Source organism: Rhinatrema bivittatum, chromosome 8 (assembly GCF_901001135.1).
Source record: "Rhinatrema bivittatum chromosome 8, aRhiBiv1.1, whole genome shotgun sequence".
Lineage (NCBI taxonomy): Eukaryota > Metazoa > Chordata > Amphibia > Gymnophiona > Rhinatrematidae > Rhinatrema > Rhinatrema bivittatum.
This window is the reverse complement of record NC_042622.1, coordinates 96720630-96745168: the sequence shown is the minus strand read 5'-3', so window position 1 is coordinate 96745168 and position 24539 is coordinate 96720630. Positions and strand designations below refer to the sequence as shown.

Genomic DNA, 24539 nt, shown 5'->3' with positions numbered 1-24539 from the left:
AACAGTCATCTCACCATTTTCCCCCATTGATTGTGGAAATTCCACCCTGTCGATCACTTCCCCAGGTTAGTCACAAGCTCTTTGGGACTCCAACCCTCCAAGTCCGTGCTGACCGTCTCTCCCTGAGCACCCTCCAATGTTCCCTGGGGCTGGTTAGGGTACCAGACCTCTGCCAGATTAACTGGGGCATTTCAATCCTCCGGGGGACAGAGATGTTAGCGGCTCCTGTAGGGAGGCAGGTACTACTTCCTCCTGCTCCCCCGACGGCGAGCCGACTCCTGGAGTGTCAACCTCCGCGGACAACATGAAGCATTCCATCGGTCCCACAACTACACGATGGTAAGAGAGCAGTCAAGGAGTCCGCGCTCCCGTGCCCTCCCTTTGCAATCAGAGCAAGAAAATCAGGATCAGACGGAACTCTGCTCACCAGTGTCTTCACAGAAACACCATCTTGGACCTCTTGGAGCCAAGTAGCTTTCTGACTCCTAATGATAATGCTAGTAACTCTGAAAAAGAACCAAATAGGCTATCTGAAAGATAAGCTGTTAATGATTCTAGATGAGCAGATTCTTTATTTTTCAGGAGTTGCTGTATCCAGCACAAGACTGCTCTATGTAATGAATACAAATAGCAATTATAATGAAAGAGCTTTTATTGAGACTGTTTCAATATTATCTCTAATCTCCTATCCTGTGGATCCTTAAGTGCTGCACCTCCTTCCACAGGGATAGTTGTTTTCTAATTACTGCTGAAACCATAATATCCACTCTTGGCATCCGGAATAGACATTCTAAAAACATCATGAGGAAGTAGATATAGTTTTCTGTGTCCAAACTGTGGTACTTCCCATGCAGATAACATTTTCCATTTAAAAATGAAGGGGAAAGCCCTTAATGTTCTGCAAACCCCTTTAATTGGATCCCAGTCTCTAGTCTAATCCAATTTATCTAAGATTTTAAGAGATGAAATTACTTGCAAAATTAATGCTGCCACCTCATCCCTATGGAAGAGTCTAAAAATGTCTTCAGATTGAAATGTTCCTTTCCTCAATTAGAGTCAAAGCTTTCCCTTCATGTGGATCATCATGTTCCACAAATGGAGACTTGGAGAGGATTGAGAAAGCCTTTTTCTTGTTTGAATGGAAAATAATTTGTTTAGGAGCTGACCTATAGCTTATACCCTATATGAAACACAGAAAATGTTCCCTCACTAGGCTTTTGTAAAGCATAAAAAAAAACCTGAGGAATTGAAAAACTCTGGGAAGATTTCTCCAATAGCAGGCATGTTAGTATCTATATCTGAATCCAACACCTGACTGACCTCATGTTGAAACTGGAGGATCAGCATTTTTTTTCTGTTTCTCTGTGCCAAGCTTAAAACCAGATAGGTCATTTTCAATATGGCTAACGTGCCTTCAATTAACAGCAGCCTCAAAATCCCAACTAATCTCTCTTCAGCCTGGGATATAAATGAGGAACTTGTCCCGATCTCTAAAGCCCATCTCTCTCTTTCATTTGAGCTGTCTTTGCAACTTGCTCAGAGTCATTTTCATCATGGAGGCAAGCTGGCGAGAGAGCAGATTACATGCATAGCACATCTGCCGGCTGGAGGAGAGAGACAGCGGTGGCTTTGTACCCACATTGGTACCTTATTAACACAAGGGCTTTTAAGATTTAACACTTAACTCTCTTGGAAGAAGACTTAATATGCAGTCGCTGTCAATCAAAATTCACTTCATTAGCTTACCTCAACCCTCGAGAAAACTTTTTTGGGAGAAAAAATAGAAAGAAGGAATAGATAGAGAGAAGGTAACTTCTTATCCTTTTTGTTTAAATCCTTATAAAGATTGTCCTTCGAGTTCCTCAAGGCCCTCAGTGGGAACCAGGAGCTATCAGCATCAGCGCTTGCAAACTCAGAATCAGATAGGTGCCTTGCCAACAGACAGCTATATAAATTGCCGATAAAGCAGAACTATTTGAGCTATTTTAACTCAAAAAATAAATTCAAACCATTATGGAAATTCCTGCTGCACAACCATCTGCTGAAGGCAGAGAATACTGACTGCCCTGCACCACCTGTAAACAGAGATGATGTTTCTGCCCAGAACTTTGATGGGTTGTGGATATTAAATAAATAAAATAAATGAAGTCACAGATAAAGGATAGGATCCGCCTCCATCTGCTGAAAGGGGAAGATTAATCCAATCATTCTAGACAATGTAGCAGAATGAGAAAGGAATAGTTGAATTCTGTTGAATCAACTTCATTATTAAACAGCCCTCTATTTGAAGCTTTTGATTTCCCTATTAAAAAGAAGCACGTAGCGGCTACCCATCCCACAAGCTTACTTGGTCTCTGAACTGAAGACTCAATCATCCATCTGCTACATCTTATTGTGTGTTAGACCCTAAATAAATTTCTGTGATGACAGGGTGCAGAAAAGATGTCCAGAAATGGTTAGGATTCTACACTAGATGGTTTATTACTGTAACATATAGAACTAAGCAGAGCAATAATACCTTCCAATCGATATTTTCAGAACAAGAATAATGAGTTCAACAAGCTGTCAAATGAATACATTGCTTGTGGGGGGACATCAACCAGAATTTTCACTTATGAATAGCTTAGGCTCTGTTAGTTATTTAATTATAGCAAGTGTGTCTTGTAAGTGCAATCTGGGAATAAGTTGGGGCAAATATCCCTGCAGTTCTATACAGCAAGTGTAATGCCATTGTAATAATTGTTTGCTTGGGAATTTTGGAAAGTTGCTCTTATAAAATGCAGGTGGTTTCAATGGAAATATTACATCCAGCAAGGAAAATGCTGAATATATATACTGGCCCCCTGGTTATTGATATCAGTGCCAGGGTCATATATATATACAAGCCACTGCTCAGAAGGGATGCCATTATAGGCGGTGGTGCTCTCTCCTTGGGTTTAGCCATAGCAGGAAATATTTTCATTGCTTAGTGACTGTTGCCATAAGACCTTTGCTGGTTGGATAGGGGGGAGGGGGGAGCAGGAGGGTGTATTAACTGTACTTGTGCAGCTGCATGCAATTTCAGCAACTAGAGATCTGGTCTGTGATTCTAGGACAGACGGTGTCATATTGTTTCAATTTGTTAGATTTGAAATTTAGTCTTGGAAATAATTTGGATTGGGGTTGCACAGCACTGCGTAGAAGGTCGTAATCTTATTATATTATATAATCCATTTAGAGCAGAAGACTCTCATGTGTACTGAAATAAATCACTGTATCAGGAAAGCAGATGTCTCATTAAACTCTTTATGAACCTGAGCAATCCCATGTCAGTGCATGAAAAACACAGGTGTTTGTTACTTCTGTCTAAGAAGCCAATATAGGAAACAATTAGATTGGCTAACCCCCACCCCAACTCAAACACAATAATTATTATATAAAACGGAAGTGTAGATAAATTGTTTTCATATAATTTTACAAAAGCTTAAACCATATACAAATATATATATATATTGAAAGCAAAAAATATGTATTTATATAATGATTAAGAAGCCAATAAGCCAGAACTGTATAAACCAGTAGTGGGCAAACTACGGCCCTAAACGGTTTCTATTCTGGCCTGCCTATCACTTGGACACTCCATTATGTGTGGGCCTGCCAATACTCTGGCCTGCTTGCCGATGTCATCAAAAGTCCTTGTTACACATGAACAGGGAGGTTGGAACATCAGCGCATTTCAATGTTGCGTTGACCCCTTGCTGGCAGGGTTCCTACCGCCAGCCAGCAAGGAGAGGCTCCATTGTCTGTGTTCTGGTGGGGTTCCATGCCCTGCCAGCAAGAAGAGGCCCTGCGCTGCTGTGAGGACTGGCAAGTAATAGGGAACTAAGGGAAGGAACAGAGAAGGTGATGTGGTAAGAAACAGAGGGATGGAAAGGCAAGTGGTGAGGATGGTGAGTGAAATGGAAGGGATATGAATGAATGGGAAGGAAAGGGTGAGTGAGAGGGAGGTTGTGAATGTTAGGGGTGGGAATGATTGAGTGGGTAGGAAGAGGGGTGAGCAACAGAGGGAAGGGGATTGAGTGGGCGAGTGAGTGACAGAGGAGAGTGAATGGGAGTGACTGACTTGGAAGGGAGGAAAATGAAGGGAGTGTATGGGAGGGAGTAAATGACTGAGGGGTGAGTGAAGCAAGAGAAAAGACTGAGTGGAAGTGAGGGGTGAGTGATGGAGGGAAGTTAAGATGATTGAGTGAGAGGGTGAGTGACAGAAAGAAGGAAGGTATGGGGAGGGGTGAATGACTGAAGGTGAGAGAGGGAGGGAAAAGGTAGGAAGAAAGTAGAAGAAGAAGTGAGAAGTAAAAAGGATAGAAAGATACACGAATGTGTGTATGAATTGGTATGTATACGAGACAGAAAGAAGGAAGTTTTTGTGAACCCTCCTCTCCTTCCTACTAATCCAGGTCTACAATCTCAGGGTGACTGGAAATAAATGGCGCCGATGGCCATGTGACGGGGGCTGACCAATGGCACTGGTAGCCCCTGTGACAAAGGCTATCGGCGCCATGATGAACCCGGCACCGAGGGTATGAGTGCAGGGAATGGCTGCTGGACCCCCTGCTGGACCACCAGGGAGTTTTTGGTAAGTCTTGGGGGGGGGGGTTGTAGTTAATTTTAATTTTAGCTGGGACACGAATATAACTCGCCATATTAATGCATCGGGGCGCCATACGGCCGAATGCAACGCATTTGCTCCCCGACGAATCCGAATCACGAATGCAACGTATGGCGTCCCTCTGCACATCCCTAGCTGTTTCTAGTCCAGCTTTTTGTCTGTACCTTACTATTTATACTTTATATGGCCTTCCTTTGTGACTGAGGTGAGGTAGTCTGCTAGCTGGGAAAAACACCTTGTACCTGTTGGATTGAAGGTTTTTCTGATTTTGGTAGATGCTGGAATGCATGACTGAAGGGACTCCTTAGGTGCTAAAAATGATGGCGCTTAAGCCTGCTGGATATTGAAATGCCTGCAGCAGTGGTAGAGATTTGATTGCTGTGCCATGGACCTGCTCTCCCCACCCTCTGGCCATCGCTGCACTCGATAACTTATAATGTGGCCCTAAGCACAGAAAGGTTTGCCCACCCCTAGTATATACCTTGGTGAAATTTAATCTTACCTGTTAATTTCCTTTCCTTGAGTCTTGCTAGACTAGTCCTTACACATAAGAATTCTCCCTCCACAGCTACTGGAAACAGAGGCCACACCTTTTCCGGTTATAAGAAAGATATGGCCTGAGGCAGTTGCCTGTAACCATCTGTCAGAGCAGAGGGTCAACTACTCTATCAAATTGGGATAAGGAACAATGACAAAGCAGAGGGACCCAATTTGTTCTGAGTGTTTATCTGCTTAAGTGGCCTATGTTTTCTCTTTCTTGTGCACCTGCTTCCCTTACTTCTCTGCAACTGAGGAAAATGGGAGGGAAATCAGAGGCTCTTCTCTCCCGGAGAGGGGGCAGGAATTGGCAGGAGAGAGACAGGTACAAGAGAAGTGCTTGGCTTCTAGACTACACTAAGTTCTAGCAGCACAGAATTCTTGGACTGGTCTAGCAGGACTCAAGGAAAAGAAATAACAGGTAAGATAAAATTGTACCTTCCTTATCCTCCCTGCCTAGACCAGTTCTTATACATGGGAAATACCCAAAGTGTTCTGAACCTGAGTAGAAAGACGACCGTGCCTTGGCTTAGACATCCAATCTGTAATATTTGGTAAAAGAATACGGACAGCAAATGCAAAAAGGCCACCTTGCAAATATCAGGAGCAACGGATGATGCCTCCGTCCAAGATGTCACCTGTTGTCTGGTGGAATGCGCACAGAGCTAGAGTAGAAACTGTTTACTCCTGAGTAAATAGGCTGATAATTGCCTCCTTAATCCATTTGGCTATAGTCTCCTTGGAGGCTGCCTCTTCCTTCCGCAGGCCTCCATAGAGCACAATATTTCTGTCTTTTGAAAAGGATTTGTCACCTTTAGATATCTCAGTAGTATGCACCTGACATCCTTTGGACCTGTAATCTTTGAGTGGTGGAAGGGACACTGATTTAGGTGAAAGGGAAACATCATCTTTGGCAAAAAAAAGAAAAGACAGGATTGGACGAAAGGTAATCTAATAAAATAGGGGTCGCTACATGATCGGGCCTGTAGCTGCAAGATATGCTTGGTGGAATAATTGACCACTAGGAAGGCTGAGGAGGTATCCTTTAAAAATTGTTTTATTGGAGGACTGTTAGGGTTTGGAAAACTAGACTGAGGTTCCATTACAGCACCACCAGTCGAAGGGCATCTGATCCACTTTGCCCTTCTGAGGAACTGGATTATGTCTGGATGTACAGCTACTTACAGTCCTTAAAAGGTCCTCCATAACATACAGATACCATCTATACATTCAAAAGTTTAGGGCTAGGCCTTTGTCTAGTCTTTTTTGGATGAAGTCTAAAATATGTGAGATGTCTGCCCTCCAGGGTGAGATATTACGATCCTTACAAAAACTCTCAAAAAGGTGTCAAACCTGTATGTAAGCGAGGGATGTGGATACTTTTGTGTTTTCAGCATTGTTGCAATTACTAGCAGAGAGTAGTCCTTTATTCGCAAACTCATCCTCTCAAAGCCCAAGATATAAGACACAATAGAGCTGGGTCTTCCATTGGTATTGCACCCTGCCACAGGAGCCCGTGCCCCTGGGAAGACTAATAGGGTTCCCACTACTAGCCTTATTAGGTCCGCATACCATGACCTGCTTGGCCAATCTGGGATTATCAATTAAAAAGGATAGTAACATCTATTCTTAATGTTTTGCCTATGAGATGACAAAATAGGAGCACATTCAGGAGATTACCTTTTGACCAGAGTTTTATCAGGGCATCTATTCCACTGAATCCTGTTTCTTTCCATTGCCTGAAAAACCTGTCTGACTTGGCACTCACCAAGGTCACCATTAAGCCCACTGATGGGTGCTGTGCCCCCCCCCCCCCCATCTGAAAGGTTTCTTTTTGTCATTCCTCGGGATCTAGCCTGCATCTACTCAGGAAATCAGCTTAAAAATTCTCACAAATGTGGGATGCCAACCTAAAGAGCATGGCTGCTTCTATTGCTAGAGTACAGCTGCAGGTGCCCCCTTGTTTGTTGACATATGCTACTGCAATGGCATTGCCTAACAATATTTTTACTGCCGCTCCTCTTACAAAAGGGAAGGAAATGGAATAGGGCCTGTCTTATGTCCCTTGTCTCTAACCTGTTTATAGATCACACTGATTCTTTCTTTGACCATTAACCTTGAGCTGCCGGCCTAGGCAATGGGCTTACAAGCCAACAGATCTGGCATCTGTGGTTAAAGTGATCTAAGGAGGAAGATCCAAGTCTACCTCCTTTAATAAACTGGAGGTTTTGACCACCACACCAGACTTTTTTTTTTTTTTTTTACTGTCAGGGACATCGGGAGGCGAGACTGGTATTCGTTTGACTTGGGAACTATCGGGATAGCAGGGACTACTGCAAAGGGTGCATATCTGCTCTGGCCTATGGAACTAGAACTAAGGTGGCTGTCAATCATAAAGATGGTGAAAGTCCCAGATCCTGGGTGCTTTTTGGCCCTGAAAACATTGTACCTCAGCTATTTGATACAGTCTTTGGTGTTAGGATAACCTTTCCTTCTATTGTACTGAACAGGGTTCCTAGGAATTCGAGAGACTGGGAGGGATTTAGGCTGCTCTGAGTAGTTCACTGCCCACCTCGGGAGCTCCATAAGTTACACTACCTTCTCTGTGGCTTGCTGGTTTTCCTGGAAGGACCTGGCCCCAATAGGCAAGTCATTCAGATAGATGTGGACCCTTATGCCCAGTTTCCATAGTGCTGCTGCCACTACCATCACCTTGGTGAAAGTTCTTGGAGTCGTTGCAAGGCCAAACAGAAGGGCTTGAAATTGGAAATGCTTGGCTAGTATATAGATGTGAAGCAGCTTCTGATAGGTACTTTTAAGTGGGGATGTGAAAATAGGCTTCTGCCGGTCTAGGAAATTTTGAACCTTCCTATCTGACTTGGATGAAGCAAAGTATCTCCAACCAAAGGTGGGGTAATATGTAGGTACTTGTTGACCCCTTTCAGGGCCAGGACAGGACAAAAGGACTTGTCATCCTTTTGGACCATGAAATAAATCGAGTTAAGTGCTCTGGCATTTATTCTCGAAAAGGGCCTGGGATTATGACTGCAGGTCATTCTAGGGTGGTCTTTATTAACTCCCATTTGGTACTCAAGGACCAGATGGGAGACCATAAAGACTCCGGTGACCAGAGCACTCAATTCTGTGGCTAACCCCTTTGAATGTCATCTAGGACCTAATGGTCTGTTATGCTAGCTCATTCCATGAAAAAAAAAAACAAAGGCGCCCACCTACTGGCGATATCATAGAACAGACCTGCTGAATATCACTGGAACAGGCAACTTGTGCCTGCCCCAGCAGAGAGGTTTCTTTTGGCCTTTCTCCACAAAAGAAATGAGACTCTCTCTTGATATTCTGTGGAGGTATGTATTTAGTTGATCGAACTTCCTGCACTCCCTAAGCATTAGGTCTTGGGCGCCTGGCCAAGCTTTGGCTTCCAGGAGTCTCAGAGGCTTTGATTCTCCTAGATACTTGCCCAGTTTTTCCAATTCTTCTTCAAATAGTAGGCTTCCTCTAAATGACAACTTAGAGAGGCAAGAATTTGTTCTGGGTTCAGACTGTGCACTCTAGCATTCTGCCTGGGGGCTTGAACCCGGGGCCTAATCTCACTTGCGTCTACACTGGGAATTCCCTGAGGGGCTTATCGCATGCACGCGCACAGGACTACTTTGGGGCCTTACCCAATGAAAACACATACATAATTACTGGGTTTATAGCCAAGAGTTTGAACCCAGGAGCTTATTCCCCACACAAATACTCACATGCACACTGACTCAGTACATTACTGTTGCAGGTCTTTCTGATAGGTTTATTTAAGCAATATGAGGATTGAACAGGATAAATAAAATAAAATACTAAAAGAATATCTATACATACACATACCAAAAAAATCACAGGCACTTATCTTATTTCATGCATACGTAGGGCCTCATACATATACATGCAATAAGGGGTAGACCTTGTTCATGATTCTACCTCACTTAAACTGCCCAGGGAATGAATCCCATTCTATTAATATCCTACTTTTTAAGGATTGGTACAGCAAAAAGGCCTTCTGGGGTCTCCAATTCCCCTGCAAGATCAGATCTCCTTCCATCTGATCCCCAGTCTCGGCCCCTGAAATTTTAAAAGAAGCCATTACATTAGAAATCAGGGCTGACAGTTCTTCTCTATGGAACAGCCTCACTACCCAGGATTCTTCTTCCTGAGAAGAACATACCCTCCCTCTAAGGATTCCAGAGAGATTGTATGCTCAGATTCTTCCCAAGGTGAACCCTTCAAACAATTCCTGTGTAAGGGTTTGCATGGAGGAGCCTAAAGTCTTAATGTTGCTTTAGAGTGCTTAAAAGAAGTCCTCTAAAACTCTCCAAAGTGGAATGAGCCTGTTATCACTAAAAAGGGGCTCTGTGCCAGTCTTCTGCATAAACAGAATGCCTGGTGCATAAAGAGAACAAATTTGGGCGAGAAAGCTCCATATAGAGCAGTGGGAGCTTCTTTTTGCAGCTCTTCTGGAGGTAGCCATTTGTGGACAGACATAAAACATTAGAGGGCAGTGCGGAGGTCCTCAGTGTATGCAGGATTTGGATGTTTTCTGCCTCAAGTGGACCCGGATCATCTCCTAAAACCTGCTGCCAATTCATCCTGCTCCTTCTGCAGGTGCATTCTCGCATCGGCATGCTCCTGTTTCTGCCAGCTCAGCTTCCGTATCGTATATGGAGTAAAGAGAGACCACAAACTGTCGGGAGCCTTCTGGAGCCGCAAGAAGCACACCTACTGATTCTGTTCATCTAGGAACTGCTTTCTCCTGCCACCTGGTGTTGTTTTTAAATCACACAGGAGGCGTCCTAAGGAGTACCAATGCAGTTTCTCCTCCTCTTCGGTATCAGCGTGCTTACCTTCCCTTCAACGCAGTTCTGGCCACTTGCATCACCAGGAGCCATCTTGAACCTGTGCCTCAGTGCTTCCTTTATACAGAAAGGAGGAAGGCAGAGATTGGGGGGGAAAGGAGGGGCGGAGAATCCACAGGACTTTTTATTGGCTCAGGACTGCCCGACCAGGGCTGACCCACCAGGCTCTGAGGGGTACAGGGATCCAAGTCAGAAGGAAATCTCAATAAGAAAGAGAACATATTTTTTTTCCTGTAGGAGTGAGCTTCCACTGAGGGATCCCAAGAGCCGGTACACTCCCAGGGCCCTGGGAGCAGATTAGTACATCTTTTACTAGTCCACAACTACTGGAAACAGAGCCTACTGGCAAATGCCTCAGACCACACTTTCCTTAGAGTTGGATGTGACGTTACAAGGGAAAAGAAGATGTGTCCTCTGTCTCCAGCAGCTGTACAGGGAGAATTCCCATGTGTAAGGACTAGTCTAGCAGGATAAGGAATTACGTTTTAGTATGCACTATTTTGCTACTGGAACTTATAGGCAAATAAATCTGATAACAAAACGTGTACAAGTAATTTTCATAGAAAAAAAATTTTCGCATATTGAAGTGTAGTTCATTTTTTTTCCAAAATAATGTTTGAAGAGGGTTTTTCCACATGTAGTTTAGCTGAGCGTTTATAGCCAATGTGCTACTTAGTATAATTTGGATTTGCAGTCACTCACCTATGAATTTAAATGAAACGTCACAAGTGTAAAACTATATACAAATTAAATAGTTAAATTTTGTGCATTAAAAGAGCGATGAATACTATCCCATTTAATATACACCATTTGATCTTTTAGGGTGCAACATAAGTATAGCCTTTACATAGTTCTGCACACTTTAGTATATCAGTCTCTAATTTTGCTATAATGCAATTAGTGAACATTCCTGCCAGCTGAACTCCGGTCACATAAAAAAAAAAAAATGACGACTGTCCCAAAATTATGTCTCTCAAGTTCTTCCTTTTTTTTTGTAGATAAAGCAAGACTACAGTTTCCAGGGTGCATTGAAATTTGAACCACAAATCCAGAAGAGGCTGCAAAGATAAGTCAAAGGGGCAGTTTAGGCTCACTAGCCACCTAAGCCATGAGAAACCAATGAAAAGACTTCAAAAACTAGAGTATGTCACAATATCCAGTGTTACCCAGAGAGTAGAGTCCATCTTAACAGAGGTTTTATGACACAGGAAAGCACTAGAAAGAAGCAGGGCTTAAGTGAAATTCACCTAATGTTACTTATGCAACATTTGCTATCTAAGACTTCTTCAAAATTTACAGAAAAAGAATCACCTGACCTGTCAAAATATAACCCTTTTCCAAAACAAATAGGTATTAAATACTTATATACATAAGCTTTTCATGATAGGCATCAAATTCACACACAAAGACCACATGTAAACATTCCACAGAAATATATTTACACTGATTTTATGCCCAGACTTCACCTGCCAACAAAGCAGAATGAAATCTCCATGTGCTCTGAACTCACTTTCTTTGCATGATTACATCTTATTCATAGTCATGTCACTCACGAGCAAGCCTTCATATCTCGCACAAAACAAAAATAATAAAACATCTATATTGTACTTATCCACAATTCAGCACTTGAGAAAGAGCCATTTAATATCATCTGAAAGCTGGTGTTTCAATTTTAACATTGCAATTTGCAATTGGCTTTAAGCTTGAGGACAGCGGTGAACTGTATAGTCTGCCTGCTCTGCTTTTGATTTCCAGTTCCCTGGTATTGCTGGACCTTAACAAGCCTTCTGCCATCCATTAATAGACATTGGCCTACAGATTGGGAACCTCAGCAACTCTACTATGATCAAAAGAACAGACTCCAGAAATGGGGCTGGGTGACCTACAGGAAGTATGCACGTGTCACCCACATCAGAATGTGATCAGCAGCTCGCTAGGGGGAAGGCAGGGAATAACTGGCGAATGACTTCTAAAATTGTCCTTGCTGGAAAGAAGCAGACTATGCATGTCAGCTGCAGACCAGACGTGCCAAAAGCAGCACAGGCACCAGCAGTAACCAAGTATCCAGCAGCAGATGGACACGTATTCACTGGAGTACAATAGCTATGACATTCTGTTTTAGCAAATAAAATTTAAAAAAAAGTTTGGCTTCAGGGTATCCGCCTCATTCAACTTCCAGAACTCTCTTTCCTTTTCCACCTGTCCCAATCCCTGGACATACAAAGAATGAAGGCTATTGAAAACCTCCATGCAAACAAACAGTCTCACTCTCTGACAATGCAGAGCCATCTCTGTCCAAATGCTCAGAGGGTCAAAGAGCAGCAGCTGGGATGCGTGCTCAACACTGCTCATCCCTGCAGTTTCCTTGGGGAAAGTGAAATCCCCATAGAACGCCAAGCCCAAAATCACATTAGATAAAGAACAGATGGTTGACAGCAAAACTGCATTTGGAGATATACAAAAGTATTAGCAGGACTCATTTTATGATTTGCCTGTAGAACTGTGGTAAAATAAACTGGTTTGAGTCTCCTGTCTGACTGATCTCAAATGTACTGTGAAGATGGCCCACCCAAGCCTGAGGAAGGCAGGCAGGCAGTCAGCCAGCTGCTACTGTGGTGATGCCTGCCGATGTAAAGATTAAGCTTAGAGGAGACACCTAAGTTCCTTTTAGCCCTCAGTTAGAGATGGGGATCTTATGTAGTCCAGGGAAGCCATGATGGGTAGAGATGGTGCTGTAAAACAGAGAAAAATGATGGGGGAAGTGTAACCAGTGACGACTTATGAATTAGCTCCACTTTGGCAGCTTTTATTTTAATATTCAGTGATTCAATAAGTTTAGTCTGAATGCCAAACCAGCAGAGCTTTTCTTATGGCTGACACACACGCACACATGATGTGAAAGTCAGATCAGTCCCTAACCTCATATTGGTCTCATTTGAAGTTGAAAGCTGTTCTTGTGCATTAACTAAATGAGGGGTTTCTGAGTTCTGGTCACGAGGATCCACAGAGTAATCAAAATATGCAAATTTACAGTATGCAAATATAGTTCATGCATGCCTATAATAGGTATCCTTTAACCAGATTGGCCTCAAGGAAAGATTTGTACACCCCTGACCTACACCACCATTCCATCATAAGATAAAAATAAAATGCTCCCCGATGGATTTTCAGTGCTGAGAACTACATGCAAAATATATATAAGCTATGGCCGTCACTTACATTGTTTTGGTTTTTGGTGTTTGGTTTTTTTTTTCCATTTTGGGTAGCTGCAGGGGGAAGAAAATCTGGCATTACAACCCAGCTGGTTTTGTTTTTTACATTTTGTGGGCCAGGGGGATTGGGCCTGCTGGCCCAAAAGGGTGGGGGGTTTTTTTACTTTTTTTTTTTTTTTTTTACTTCTTAACTGGCTGTATTTTGAATATAACCAGTTAACTTTACCTGACCCTCTGAAAATATATGGATAAAGTTATCTAGATGATTTTAGCCGAATTTATTCAGCAGGAGCCTTGTCTCGCTGAAAATTTGGCTAAGGTTATCTAGATAATTTTACCACTCGCCAGCCTATTGAATTACAGACATCAGTGGATATATTTTCTCACCATATTTTCATGTGCCAAAGTTTTTTTCTCCACATGAGCACTGTATTAATTCCTTGAAACCTATCAGGATGCCCCTATGTTCTGAGCAACTCCATAAAAACAGGTTGCCAATTTTTTTTTTTTTTTTTTTCTTCATGGTTTCCTGCTTCTCCTTTGAACTTCTCTCTCAGCGGGAACAAGGGCAGGGATCTGGCATTAGGAGCCTTCATTCACATCTACCCAGATGTTTTTCTCCTAGTTTAATCGCCCTCCCCACCAATATGGTTAGTCTGGTCATTGCAGCAACAGTCCTGGGCTGGGGATCAATCATGGGCCCTGAATCCAGTCACTAAGTTTCACTTTTGAGTGATGACCATGACATTCCCCCCTAGGGCAGGGGTAGGCAAACTATGGCCTGCGGGCCAAAACCAGCCCACCAGCACCTTCTTTTCAGCCTACATACATCATCATGTCTTCAACAGCAAGCACAAGCACTCAGCAAATTCAAGGGAGTACTGCAAGCACCAACACCTGTGACCAGCTGTCACCAGCGCCACTCCCTCTCCCACTGCTACGGCTTCTCTCATACTGCCAGCGGCTCTGACAAGTGAAAGGGGACGATAGCAGTGTCTGCTCTTGCCAGCGGGAAAGAAAGGAGTTAGTGCTTGCCCCACATTCTGGCTGCTGAGTCACCAGAGTACTTGCATTTTCTCTCCTCCCCCACTGAAGCACAGTTATGGGGAAGAAAAACAGCAACAGTGAAGAGGCTTGTCAGTGGGGACTGAGAGATCTGAGGAAAGGAAATGGAGGAAGAGCATGGCAACATGGGTGGAGAGGGAGGAAAGCATGCCCGAACAGAGGACCTTTGGGCAGGGAGTAGAAGACAGACCCAGCATGTTAATCCTCAGGCTGGACCATTAGGGTGATTAGTTTTTTTGCCTGATCCAGCCTGGGAACTAACCAAGCTGCTGGGGAAGAGAGGTAGTAGCACTAAGTTCCAAGGGGTGTTGTGGGGTGGGGTGGAATGACCCTCCCCCAACCACTGGTGCAGATGAAAGCCAGAAAAGTGGCACTGTTCAAAAAAAAAATAAATAAAGTGCGCCAACTCTTCCCCTAGGAGCTCTGAATGCTTCCAATGTATCCCTTTGAAAAGGTTGAAAAAATACTATATACCTGAGGAAGTGCATTTCAGTGTGGTCACCCTTTGGATGACTAGCTTTATGTTCTGCTTTATATTTTAAAAAAATGAATTAGTAACTTTTTAACAATTTACTGTGCATTGCCTCTGCATCTAATACTTTTTTTCCAGCAGTTTCCTCCTGCCTGCAATCAGCCAGGCTAGAATAAAAGCAGCCTTCATTTGCTACTAAACCGGGTTGTCCCCCATTTTATAACCTCTACCCTCCCCATTGAAGTTATCACAGAAATAGTCTCTCTTCTCAAGTCTATCTACCAAAGTCATATTTCTTTCCACTGATGAGCACATTTCTATGCTCTTGAGTTGGCCTCAGCACGATCATATATTTTACAGGGGCCACTCAAGCAATGGGTAGATAAAAGATCTGCCTCTCACCACAACTGCAAGTCTCAGGTCTGGTAAAGTATTTCCCATTTCGCTATGTCACCTATTTACCTGCCAAATTGAGTATGGAATTGATTTAGGTCCTTCCCGGTGGTCCATTCCTCCTCTACTCCTGTCCAAAACTGCTCCGATACTCTTTAACACACAGGATAATCCAGGCTGCATGATCTTCAAGTCACACCTGCCACATCTCCTCATAGGCAATCAAAGGTGTGGTGTTAAATTTCTTCTGTTGAATTAAAGACCATTCACATCGCTGCCTGAGTCTTTTCTACAAAAATGATTAAGTGGAAGGAACATCTCTCCTATGAGAGGCTTGGCAGGCTAGGGCTCTTCAGTTTGGAAGAGATGGCTAAAAGGGGATACGATAGAAGTTTTTTAAATCATAAGTGGAGTGGAATGGGTAAATAAATACCAGTTATTTATCCTATCAAGTAATAATATAACAAGAGGATTCTCCATGAAACTAACAAGCAGATTCAAAACAAAATCGTAGAAACTACTTTTGCACACAGTGCACTATCAGGCTGTGAAATCTGTTGCTAGAGGACATAATCAAGTCAACTAGTATAGCAAGGTTTAAAAGAGGTTTGGACAAATTCCTGGAGGAAAAGTACACAGCATATTAGCCAGGTAGACTAAAGAACGCAATTGCTCTTCCTGAGAGTAATAGGAATTAGATCTACTTTATGGAATCTACCAGGTACTTCGCAACCTTGACTGACCACTGGCAAAGACAGGATGTTGGGCTTGATAGACCTTGGTCTGACCCAGCATGACAATTCTTAAGACCTTTGTCAAATGCTAGACAACAGTAGCCAGAGTCTGGCTGCTACTGTTGTACAATAGCTAAAACAGCTGTTCTCAACCGGTATGTTGCGACACACCAATGTGTTGCCAAGCACCAGCTGGTGTGTCATGGCTCCCGGTGTCCCACAGCCCCAATTATACTTCCCTTTACCTTTTTCCTGCCCCCGCTGGCCAATGTGAAGCCTCTTCCCTTCTCCCTGCCGGCCAATCGGAAGCCTCTTCCCTTCTTCCTGCCAGTGGGAGGAGGAAGCCGCTGATTGGCCAGTGGGGCAGGAAGAAGGGGGGAATCTCACAGCCTGGGGTGGGGTGTTTTGAGGGGGGGCTGGGAGGAGTGGCAGTGTCCAGGCCCGTGGCAGCCACGGGCTGGAAGTACTGAAATTAAAAACAGCGGCGAGCCACAAAGAAAAGAGGCCAGCCGCACCAGGATTTCCCACTTCCGATGCGGCAGGGAACCGCGATGCGGCAAGGATTCACCAAAGCGGCAGTGAGTCACAAGCACGCTGAGGCCGGTTGCTCCGGGGTTTCTCTTCCCACCCCCCCCCCCACCCCCCATGCAACAGTGAGCGCGGCAGAATCGCATTTAAAGTAAAAGTGGCACTCAAGCCATGCTGATTACAGATGGGGCAATTGGAGCTTCCAGCGGCCGTAAAAGCAGGCAGATGGGGGGGGGGGGGGGCGGGAGCCTAGGGATATTCCGACAGCCAGAAGAAAGGCTTGAGTGCTGAGGCATATTTTTCTAAAATAAATGTTTGCTGCTTCAGTGTGGCTGAGCAGGCAGTGGCAGCACTGGGAAATCTGCCACTGCGAAATTAAAGGGAACACAGCATTGGGGCTCTAAGCAAAGTGTGTGTGAGAGCAGAGACTGGGCAGGGAGGTGACTGGGGTGTGTGTGTGTGTGTGGCAGAGACTGGGCAGGGAGGTGACTGGAGTGTGTCTGTGTGTGCGTGCGTGTGCGCATGTGAGAGAGAGAGGCTGGGCAGGGAGGTGACTGGGGTGCATGTGCGCGTGAGAGAGAGAGGCTGGGCAGGGAGGTGACTGGGGTGCGTGTGCGCGTGAGAGAGAGAGAGGCTGGGCAGGGAGGTGACTGGGGTGCGTGTGCGCGTGAGAGAGAGAGAGGCTGGCAGGGAGGTGACTGGGGTGCGTGTGCAAGAGGCTGGGCAGGGAGGTGACTGGGGTGCGTGTGCGAGAGAGAGAGGCTGGCACGGAGGTGACTGGGGTGCGTGTGCGAGAGAGAGAGGCTGGGCAGGGAGGTGACTGGGGTGCGTGTGCGAGAGAGAGAGGCTGGGCAGGGAGGTGACTGGGGTGCATGTGCGAGAGAGAGAGGCTGGGCAGGGAGGTGACTGGGGTGCGTGTGCGAGAGAGAGAGGCTGGGCAGGGAGGGGACTGGGGTGCGTGTGCGAGAGAGAGAGGCTGGGCAGGGAGGTGAACTGGGGTGCGTGTGCGAGAGAGAGAGGCTGGGCAGGAGGTAACTGGGGTGCAGTGTGCGAGAGAGAGAGGCTGGGCAGGGAGGTAACTGGGGTGCATGTGCGAGAGAGAGAGGCTGGGCAGGGAGGTAACTGGGTGCATGTGCGAGAGAGAGAGGCTGGGCAGGGAGGTAACTGGGGTGCATGTGCGAGAGAGAGAGGCTGGGCAGGGAGGTGACTGGGGTGCATGTGCGAGAGAGAGAGGCTGGGCAGGGAGGTGACTGGGGTGCAGTGTGCGAGAGAGAGGCTGGGCAGGGAGGTGACTGGGGTGCGTGTGCAAGAGGGCTGGGCAGGGAGGTGACTGGGGTGCGTGTGCGAGAGAGAGAGGCTTGGGCAGGGAGGTGACTGGGGTGCGTGTGCGAGAGAGAGAGGCTGGGCAGGGAGGTGACTGGGGTGCGTGTGCGAGAGAGAGAGGCTGGGCAGGGAGGTGACTGGGGTGCGTGTGCGAGAGAGAGAGGCTGGGCAGGGAGGTGACTGGGGTGCGTGTGCGAGAGAGAGGCTGGGCAGGGAGGTGACTGGGGTGCATGCGTGTGCGAGAGAGAGAGGCTGGGCAGGGAGGTGACTAGGGTGCGTGCGTGTGCGTGAGAGAGACACAGACTTGGCAGGGAGGTGACTGGGGTGGGTGTGTGCGTGAGAGAGAGACAGACTTGGCAGGGAGGTGACTGGGGTGGGTGGGTGTGTGAGAGAGAGAGACTGGGCAGGGAGGTGACGTGAGTGAGTGAGTGTGTGTGTGAGAGTGTGTGTGTGAGTGTGTGTGAGAGAGAGAGAGAGAGAGACTGGGCAGGGAATTGACTGGGTTGTGTGTGAGAGACACAGACTGGGAAGAGAGGTGACTGGTGTCTGTGTGAGACAAAGACTGATCATAGGGTTTAATTGGGGGGGGGGGGGAGTGTGTGAGTGACTTGTGGACCCTAAAGAAGAGGACCATGAGGCCGGAGCTTCAGCAGCCGCTGCTGCTCCTGGTATGTGCTTTCAAGGGAAAGGAGTAGGAGATTTGCTGGAGAGGGTAAGTAAGGGTGGCATTTTAAGTTTATTTTTCTTGATTGACTGACATTTTAATTATTGAGTATTATGTGATGTGCCTGCTGTTTTGAAATATTGTATTGATATTTGGACAATTTTTAATAATTTTTATGAGTTTTAATTGTTTGACCTTATTCTGTTCATCAGCTGTTTGAACATTTATTAATATAGTTTTACAATTATTTCTGTGGGAGATCTATAGCATCTTGGCTTGTTCTGTTTTCCTAATAGGAGATGGATTAGTGTTTAGGACCTGATTTAATATTTGTAGTGTTGCCTTTTCCTAGATAGGGTTGTTATGTGTTCCATAATGCAGGTGTAACTTTGTGCAGATTAGTTTCTGTGCATGCAGAGTGGCTTTTTTTGGTTTTCCATTCCAGTTTGTCTCCATATTTATAATTTGTGGTCTTTCTGTGCTTGGTGAAGGTCGGTTCTATGTGCATGACCGAGGAGAGGTATTTTACTAGCATGTAGGCAATTGTATCAATCTTATTTGTTGTGTTTTCTCAATAGGATATGCATTAGTTGTAAATTATTGCCTTTTCATAAGGAGGGCTAAAGTGCCTGGTAGTAAATGGAGTTTGTTTTGCTTTTACTGAGATGTCATCAGAACCAAAATATCTTTTTTTTGCATGGTGAGTTCTATGGGTAATGCCCTAGTTCTGCTCTGCATCCATTGTTGGAGGTCAAGGGAGTTCCCGTGGATGCAGAGTGTATGTTTACATATAGCCCCATGATGGTCACATGTTCAGTGTGTCACGCATGTGAGAACTATCAGGTGTGTCCCAGCCGAAAAAAAGGTTGAGAACCACTGGGCTAAAACACCTTCCTTAATGAAGCAAGGAGCACTACCTACATAGCATCCCCAGGCCCAGCAAGCTGAAGCCAGGCATGGGAATAAAACCATCTCTCCTGAGTGCCCATGCACACTCCTACTACAAAGCCACCAGGCCAGAACTAGCTATATATTTTTTTTGTTACTTTTTGAGGTCAAGCTTTTCGATTCATGTCCTAATCAACCCGATTTGTGATGTTTTGAGAAAAAGTAGTGGTTCAATTCAAAAAATAGAAACTGAAATAACCTACCGGTACCAGTTGAGATAGTTAAAATCAAAAGTATGGTATGATTCTCTCAATTTGTCAAGAAAGCATGGAGGTAACCTGCACGGCGCAGTAGTGACAACCAAAAACAGCAGTAGTACAATCGCATCAGGGATCCAAAAAAAGCATGGGAATGCCAAGAAGTGAAGGACTTTACATAGCAATGATGGCAAAAAAAAAAAAAAACCCGAAAAGGTCCATCCAGCCTGCCCAGCAAGTTTCATATGGTAGCAACGACCACTCCATGAAGATTACTTTTAAGTCTTCATTAAGAGTAGTAACTACTGCTTTATTCTGGTTATCCCCAAACCTTATGTTGAGTAGTAATATTTACAATCAGACAACGCAGCTCGAATATGCTTTGCTTTTAGTCTTGGCCATCGAAGCATTCTTGTTCTCCCCCCCCCCCCCCCCCACCCCCATGTCTGTGTTTCAGTACCCCAGACAGTAGAAACTGAGGCTCAGCGTCGGCTGTTATCTGAATCCAATTCCCCTTTTTTCTAGTCACTGAAGCGGAGACTGATGCTACAGTTGCATCAAGAGCATTAAGTCTAATCAATTCATGGTAGTAATTCCCAGGCCTTCTGATCAAGGGTGCATGGTGGTAACCTGCTGCTCCATGCAGGTTACCACCATGCACCCTTTTCTTCATTTCCAACCTTTAGGGATCCACAGTGTTTATCCCATGCCCTCATGAATTTGTTTACTGTTTTCATCCTCAACACCTCCTCTAGAAGGGCATTTCAAGTATCCACCAGTGACCCCTAGTTCTACTGTTTCTTTTTCAATGGTAAAGGTTCAAAGCTCATGCATCATTAAAACCTTTCAGGTCTGCATCCTATCTCCCCTGCATCTCCTCTCTTCCAGGGTATACATATTCAGATCCTTCAGTCTCTCCACATAAAGTGTTCCAATACTACCCCCCCCCCCCCCACCATTTTGGTCACCCTTCTCTGGACCGTCTCCATCCTCTCGCTATCCTGACACACTAACGCAGTGGTTCAATTAAAAAAATGGAAATCGAAATATCTTACCAGCCGAGGTAGTTGAAATCAAAAGTATGGTACTATTCCCTCAATATGTCAAGAAAGCAAGGTGGTAACCTTGCAACTTTAGCCATGTTTAGACAGATATGACAGGAGAGTAAGCAGACTGGGTAGAAAACCCAAAAGGAGAAGTTGGTGCTGGCTTGCTTTTGAGAAATGTATATGCACATCTACCAAAAGAGGATGAATCAACTGGGCAGAATAGATAAGCCATTTTGGCATTTTCTACCTTTACTTACTTTGCTATGAAAATTTTAACACACTTGGGACATATAGAGGGCAGTGGTAAGAGAGGGCGTTAAAAAAAAAAAAGAGGGGGTCCTGGATGTTGGTGTAAGTTTGAACACATACTCATGGTCTTGCAACATTAAAAGAAAAAAAAAGATGAAACAAAACCTTGGATCTGTTGGAAGACAAAGCTTATTCATCCAGAAGGTGGGAGATATTCTTAGCTAGAGCAGCATAAAAACAAACATCTAGGCATATTGGGTTGACCAAATGGTCAATATCTGCCAATATTTACTGTGTTACTAAACAACTAACAAAAACCAAACATGCCCAGTTTCACATGTATTCTAACAGGCTGGTGACTATTGGGATTGGATTATTTGCATGCTTTTAGGCTCACAATGAGTAGACTCCCAAATCAGAGGTACAGCATAAAAAACAAATGTTTGTGTAGTACAGGACAGGAATATGTAGACATGCCATTTTCAGCATATCTTTTACTATATATGCTCCATAACAATCGAAGGTAAAATGCCTGTAGGATATAAACACAAACTGTGTGCAACAATAGCACTTCAAGCAACAGTGCTTCCTACTTGTGGCAAAGCTGACATTTTTCAATGGAAAGTTTGTCTACAGTGTTTCCATTTTCACCAGAGACAAAGCAAATGGTGAATCAAGAGAACCAAGGAAATAGTAGTCTTCTCTCCATTCCTCCAATTCAGCATGACCCTAGTCACCCATTTTAAGTTTTAGCTAAAAGGAGTCATTGCTGTATGAAAGTTGTTCAGCAGCTTGTGCAAAGTGAGTTGGGTGTCTCAGTCCAGTTTCCAAATCACTAAACTCACCATCACAACTGGTACCCCCCCATTGGCAGTTCAGCAGAATCCCAACTAATGCAGCAAGAAACATTTCCCTCTCTCCTTCCACAGTGAGGGTTGAGGCACACCACAATGACAGTGTGCAAGTAGAATTGCACTACAGTTCCCCTGCCCTGTTAGTAAATGAAGATGTTTTCAGTAGTGCAAGCTTGGCACCTTGTACAAGCACTTGATTCCTTACGCACACACACATGGCAATGTCTCTGGAAATATGAAAATTTCAAGCAATGCAGCATTAATTTGTGATACAGGTACAGTACAGCTTTAGACAGATGGCATTTGAAACTATTTGTAAATTGCTGTAAGATTTATTTTGTGTTTCTAAACTCCCACCAAATCTTATTTGCATCAATTTTGTGTACTCAAAAAGACATAATATGATGCATATCTCCATTTCTATGAAGTCTGAATCAACTGAAAGGCATCTCCTTGACTAAGCATCAGAATTCTATTCTCTAAATTCATCTATCAACTTTCAAAAGCTCCAACCTCAGGTTTTGACCTTGTCACTTCTATTATTCAGTGTAAATGTGTATAACATTTCAACATCAATACCTTCACAGGTTTAAATCTCACATCTATTTCCTCACTCAATTCTGTGTTCAAAATGCTCATGTCACAGCAAAAGGCAAGGTTACACCGATATTTACAAAAGAAAAAAAATCTGAACAGTCTGTTTTCAATTATAAAGATGAAGCTTATGTAAACAAGTTCTAATAATGGAAGAAAAAGTAATTTATATAAAGCTGCTTTTATTTGTAAATCATTGCTTAACAGCAGATCCCTGGCAGGACAAACATGAACAATTCTCAAGCACAAGCCCTAGTAGCTTTAGAATAAGATACTATAACTCTCAACAGTTACAGAAACGTTTTAAGTGTCAACTTTGTCCATATTGTTGATACTAATGAAACTCCTGACTTAAAAAATGCATTTTAAAAATGAGAGTATAAAGACAGCAATAAAAAAAAAAAAAGCAGATAATACTGAGGGCACCAAAGCAAAGCCCTGGAGGATATCCTTTTAGAAATGATTACATATTATATTTGGTGTACTAATACTACGGAAAACCGGTTAGGGTGGATATAAAGGACCTTTATATAAGCAAGCTTTTAAATCCAGAACTGAACGTGCTTATCCAGACCGGCAATATGCTCGAAACACAGTCAACCACAGGATTAGATCAATCACCAGGCAAATACATTTCTTTTCAACATATTCTGCTCTTATTACTAGTTAAACCGTGCCCTGTTTTATACACAAATACTTACATCTGGGGACCCTCTCAAAGAGACTCACTTTTTCCGATAAATTATAATTTCAGAGACATCTGGATCTCAAAAAAGTGAATTCCTCATATACAAAGATCACATCATTTTGAGACAGCGTTATAAAGGTGGCATAAGAAATTGCTTCGTAGCTACGTTGCAAGCTCTATTTTTTTTTTACCTTGACCTATTTATACATAATACCAGAATTAAATTGTTCAACCTTTAGCTACTATGAGTTTTCAACTTGCTCACCACTTCAGAATCCAGCCAATGCACTTGAATCTCAAGCAAAACGAGCAAATCCATCAGCAAAAACTCGAGTGCCTTCACCGGAGAACCAGCATTCTATAAACCCTAGAAGGGCGAGAGGAAAAACGGCTGGACAGGCACTTAGTGCACAATACCGAGGGCACCCCCCAGTAATACACCATGGCAGCTGAAGGGCTGCATCCAGCTTTGGCAATGACACATGCAGACTATGAAAAGGGACTGCAACCCCGGCCGGGCCGCTCACCTCGCACGTCGCTAGCCAGGGCCTTCCAGGTGGGCGCGTAATTGACGCAGTGGCCGCACCAGGACGAGTAGAACTCCAGCAGCCAGGCGGTGGAGGAGTTAAACAGCGCCTGCTTAACGCTGCCGCTGTCCAGGACGGTGAGCGGGTCCTCGGGGCCATACAACTTCCCGGCCCGAGCCCCGGTTAGAAAGGGGAAGAAGAGAAGCAGAGCCAGCGAGAAGCGGTAGAAGTACAAACAATAGCAAAAGAAGCTCCAGCTCCCGGCATCGGCGGCCATACTTGTTACTATGGCAGTCGTAACCCTTCACCCGGGCCCAACGTCACGAGCCTATGGGCGGAGCCCCGTGTTCAGACGATCCCTGTGCGCGCTGCCGTCTCCGGCGGCCACTGTCTGTGTCGTCATGTAGGATAGCCGCCTTATCAGACGGATACTATAAAGTGCGCACGCACTGTTTTATCCGCGCGTCTACTGCCCCTAAGGGGCTTGGCGCTTGGAAAACGTGCGTTCAACCCCCCTCCCCAACACTAAGGGGCCGATGTAAAAACAAATGTGTTGTAAGCGGACCAATTTCCGTAGGTGTCTACTGTGCTGCTTGTACACTTGATGGTGTATCTTAAGTCTTCCCCACCTCTGACACCTCAGAATTTAAAAGTGCCCCCCCCCCCTTAACAGTGATATAAAAGGTTCTCTTTATCTCTCCCTCACCACTCCAACACACACTTTTCTGCCAGCTAAATTTACTATATTACTATGACTAATATGAATTTTATTAATTTGAAAGATAGAGGATGAATATCATATTAGTGTCATTTAAATACAATTTGTATATTACAGTCCTGTCCATAACTGATTTTGAAGTGCATTTAATAAAAATAGTAATTTGGATTTAGGAAACTACAAATATGATGAGCAGAAAGCACAAAATGGTACTGCCCTTCTCTTTGCCACA

General features: G+C 44.3%; 1 protein-coding gene across 1 annotated transcript in view; it reads right to left on the bottom strand.

The window, feature by feature from the left end:
* Positions 1–23965, bottom strand: part of QSOX2 (quiescin sulfhydryl oxidase 2) — a 245999-nt gene extending 222034 nt beyond the window's left edge. Inside the window, 2 exon segments of the mRNA XM_029611684.1 lie at positions 907–926; positions 23590–23965. Coding sequence (XP_029467544.1) covers positions 907–926; positions 23590–23866 — 297 coding nt within the window. The 5' untranslated portion in view covers positions 23867–23965.
* Between the last annotated feature and the right edge of the window lie 574 nt (positions 23966–24539).